This window comes from Etheostoma cragini, chromosome 4 (assembly GCF_013103735.1).
Source record: "Etheostoma cragini isolate CJK2018 chromosome 4, CSU_Ecrag_1.0, whole genome shotgun sequence".
Lineage (NCBI taxonomy): Eukaryota > Metazoa > Chordata > Actinopteri > Perciformes > Percidae > Etheostoma > Etheostoma cragini.
The window spans coordinates 11,921,504-11,925,848 of NC_048410.1; the positions used below are offsets into that span (position 1 = coordinate 11,921,504).

Sequence of the window (4,345 nt, forward strand, 5' to 3'; positions counted from 1 at the left end):
CAAAGGGAAGCAAAGACCTCCACCATGTAGTCTGCTGCCTACCACCACTGCCACTGATTTGATGGTGACCAGCTGACAGGTGTCCTTTAGTTGATGAAAGCACATCACACACAAACTAATGACCACACATATAGGAGACGCCACAAATAGAAGATGCATGTGTCAAATAATGATTCACCACATCTAGTGGCAAAAAAGAGAACTACACCTTAAAATAATGACAGTGTGGAGGTTTATGAGGCTGGTTAATCCACGCTGTAAACTGTTTTCAATCGTTTTACTTAGAAAAGCTTGACCGAAAGGATACAACTGAAAAGTAGTTCATTTACGTTGATACAAATACAAAGTAAAGCAAGACATACTCATATTTGTGAAGCCGGCAGTAGTGCTTTGTATTTTCAATTGCATTTAACGATTCATCAATGATCAAAAGTTTTTACTGTCAATCGATTAATCTGATTGTACTTAATTTTTTTTAGATTTAACAAGCACTAACTAATGTAAGGATGGATTTTCATCACTTCTTTCATGGGTTAAAAGACCCTGATGTGAGGGAACTTACATCACGTTATCCAGGAAACATCTGCAGGACGGTGTTCAACATCAGCTTCCCAAAAACATCTTTATTAGAACAGGATGATCATACTGTTGTCAGTGTAATATAGGAGAATGAGAATGACACAGTCCTGTTTTCATAAACAATGTCCACATAACATAAGTAAGTGTGTGTGATGGATTAGGTTGGGGTCAACTATGGCAGTATATCCATCCATTAAGTGATGCATAGCCTGCCAACACATTTTTTCAAGTTCATGTGAGCTCACATATGCATTTAGACTATGCATGATTCACCCTTTCCAAAGCAACATAGAAACTTTTCTTGTCATCCAAACAGTGCCAGCCAATTGGTCCAATCTCACAATCTGCACAGATGAGATACTTGATTTTCCCCACGTCCTTAGTGAAGCCCACATTCTCAAAAGTGTACATGTCATCCACAAACCAGTGGGCGGTCAGTGTGTCCCCGTCCACTAAGCCCTCTGTGGTGCTGAGGCCGCTCTTTTTCCGCATGGATGGTAGGAACAGCTGGTGGGAGAAAACACAGCCTCAGATGAGATAAAACCACTTCTAAAATAACTCAAAATCAGTATTGCGGTAGTTATGGACATAGTATATGTATGAAAAGGTTGCCATGCATTCATCATGTCTTTCGTTGTATGTTCTTAGCTGGAAGAAAGATATATAAAAATCTGAATACATCATCAGAAACTTCCACTGGCTCCCGGTTTCTTTTCAAGATCCTCCTCCTGGTATACAAAGCTTTGAATGGCCTCAGTAGAATATTATGCTCTCAGTGTATAAGTTATTTGGTTTTGAATAATCCTAAAGCAATTTACTGGTGTACCTGTCTTAGCATAGTTGCTCTTGTACATTGGGGCTCGAAAGTTTGGGTACGCCAGGTAAAAATGTGTATTAATGTGCATTAAGAAGCCAAGTAAAGATGGACAAATCTCCAAAAGGCATCAAATGACAGATCAGTATAATATGTCACAAAAACTTAGATTTCATTCCCATCATTTACACTTCAAAATAACAGAAAACCAAAGAAATGGCATCTGCAAAGGTTTGGGCACTCTACAGAGTTAATACCTTGTACTGCCCCCTTTGGCAAGTATTACAGCTTGTAAACTCTTCTTGTAGCCAACCAAGAGTCTTTCAATTCTTGTTTGAGGTATCTTTGCCCATTCTTCCTTACAAAAGTCTTCCAGTTCTTTGAGATTTCTGGCCTGTCTGTCACACACTGCTCTTTTAAGGTCTATCCATAGATTTTCCATTATGTTGAGATCGGAAGATTGTGAAGGCCATGGCAAAACCTGCAGTTTACGCCTCTTTATGTAATCCAACGTGGATTTTGAGGTGTGTTTAGGATCATTGTCCATTTGTAGAAGCAATCGTCTCTTTAATGGCAGCTTTTTCACAGATGGCATCAAGTTAGCGTCCCAAATTTGCTGAAATTTTATTAAATACATTTTTCCTTCTATCCATTGCATGTAAAAGTCATCAATTTTTAGTACTTAAATAAAATAACTTAAGCATTATTAGCTAAATGTACTTAAATTATCAAAAGTAAAAGTACTCAAAGCATAGACACTACCCCTGTAAGTGTCTCACAATCAAACATTATCATACTAGATTGCTAATGCATTCATATGTAAGTAATATTTTACTGTTGTAGTTGGTTGAGGTGAAGATATTAAATTGGGTTGTTTAATCTATAATCAGTCATATTTTAGAAATGGATCATATGTTTTGAATGTAACAACCTCATCTGGTAAATGTATTTGCAAGCCATCAATCCATTGGAATAAGTACAATGTTTCCCTATGAGCAGTATTGGAGTGTAAAGTAGCATAAAAAAAGAAATAGTTATGTAAAGAAATAGTGTGTAAAAGTACACATGAGTAAATGTGCATAGTTGCATTGTACCTTGGAAGAAATTGTGCTGTACAACACTATTAGGTTGATTACTTGAGAACAAACGGATTAAATACCCCTAAAGCAATATATCAGCCACTACTGTTAGCCCATCTCCTAATTTCAGACATACCTCTTTCTCTGCAAACACAGCCACCCCAGGGCACAGCACCTTGGATCCGCAGCGTTGACACACGACAGACTTGCTATTCTTGCCGTCCTCAGAAACCAGGTCGGAGCGGTCCGTGCTTGCTTGGGACTGTTGATTGTTGTCCATCTTGAACCCTGACAAACAGCAGATTCACTCTGATGTATGCAATAAACAGGCGAGGGATCGTACCTAGCAAACTAAACCAAGGAACCCGTAAGGGCTAACTGGCTTAAAGTGCTATCTTAACGAAAAGAAAGATGCGGCGCGCACAGGGAGAGAGAGAGGGAGAGAAAAAAAGAGAGAGAGAGAGAGAGAGAGAGAGAGAGAGAGAGAGAGAGAGAGAGAGAGAGAGAGAGAGAGAGAGAGAGAGAGAGAGAGAGAGAGAGAGAGAGAGAGAGAGAGAGGCCGGAACTACAAATCTTCGGAACCTTTGTAGTGCGGAAGTCCAATGAGAAAGAAACTCAGCAAAAGAATAATAGGTGTATTATATTGAAGATAATAGTTGTACTCACAAATGTCTACATTCATTATTACCCAAAAATTATTTATTTTGGAAATCTTAAAGCTGAACTACAGTATGAAATATTAACGTTAAAGGCTAGCCAGATAAACGACAAACTGTAAACCCCACCCTTTGCATTTATGCTATCTGTGCTAACACTGAATGCAACAGACGTAAGACCAGGAAAATTACAACATTACACATCTATGAAAAGTTACCCAGTCTTGAATAAAGTCAAATAAGACGTACCTAAATGTTGACGTAAAGACAAGGTTGAATGCGACAATAACGTAGTAAGACAGACTTTGCTAAACCTAGGCTAGCATTCTAGCTGGTATTGAAGTGTGCCAGTCAATAAATGCTCTCGTCAGGAAACACATGAATGTGCTTTGGTTCCCCAACAAACAAACAGGCTCTGTAGTTAATAATAATTCTGCCATCTCTGTTGACGTTTGAAAATAAATGTAATGTAGAAATTAATAATTGTGACTAAGCTATTTGACAATGGAAATGTACAATAAATTATGCATTTATCACAGAAGATATAGCCAAACTCTGTGAAGATAAAAATTTGAGTTATGCAATGGTGGCAGAAATATTCTGATGTTTTACTTGTTACTTCGTTTAGATGTTATTATACCACAATATAAAATACTCCACAAGTAAAAAGCCTTCATTTAAATGTTAACTTTAGTAAAAGTACATTGTATTTGCGGCAAAGTGTTAGAAATATAAGTATAAGTATCTGTAATGCAGTGTGACACGTCAGTGTTGATTTTTCATTTTTGTGCATTTCTTTCTGTAAACAGAGTTTTGTAATGTAACTATAGCTTTAAAATAAATGTAACTGAGTAAAATATACATGATTTCTGCATATAATGTAGTGTATTTAAGTAGAACATATAAAAATTATAAATCCTGGCTGCCCAGACTGGTTTTTGGGAAGCCCTTTACAGTAGAATTCTACCCGGATGAGACTAGAGATGTATGTCTGTGTTGCCCTATATAACATGCTTGCCTAGATTGATGCTGTAGTGTCATTTACACTCACATTAGGTGGCAGCATCTGGAGAGTTTCTACCAGGTCAGTGGGTTAAGTTGACTGGTGGAGGCATCAAGCCAGGACGACTCTCAACTGAGGCCATCGCACGGCTGCAACTACAGTCCAAAACAAGCTGAAGTAATTCCAGGCACCACTGGGTCTTGTGCCCTGGCAT

General features: G+C 38.0%; 1 protein-coding gene across 2 annotated transcripts; it reads right to left on the minus strand.

The window, feature by feature from the left end:
- Window positions 1–603: 603 nt before the first annotated feature.
- On the minus strand, window positions 604–3,514 carry rabif (RAB interacting factor). Of its 2 annotated transcripts, XM_034868670.1 has the most exons (3): window positions 3,378–3,514; window positions 2,609–2,760; window positions 604–1,086 (listed from the first exon to the last, which is right to left on the minus strand). In XM_034868670.1, the coding sequence occupies exons 2-3, from the start codon at window positions 2,750–2,752 to the stop codon at window positions 838–840; spliced, it is 393 nt and encodes a 130-aa protein (XP_034724561.1). In that variant the 5' UTR covers window positions 2,753–2,760; window positions 3,378–3,514; the 3' UTR covers window positions 604–837. The 2 variants fall into 2 exon arrangements, with proteins under 2 accessions (XP_034724561.1, XP_034724562.1); XM_034868671.1 differs by lacking the exon at window positions 3,378–3,514 and having other exon boundaries at window positions 2,609–2,903.
- Window positions 3,515–4,345: the final 831 nt, after the last annotated feature.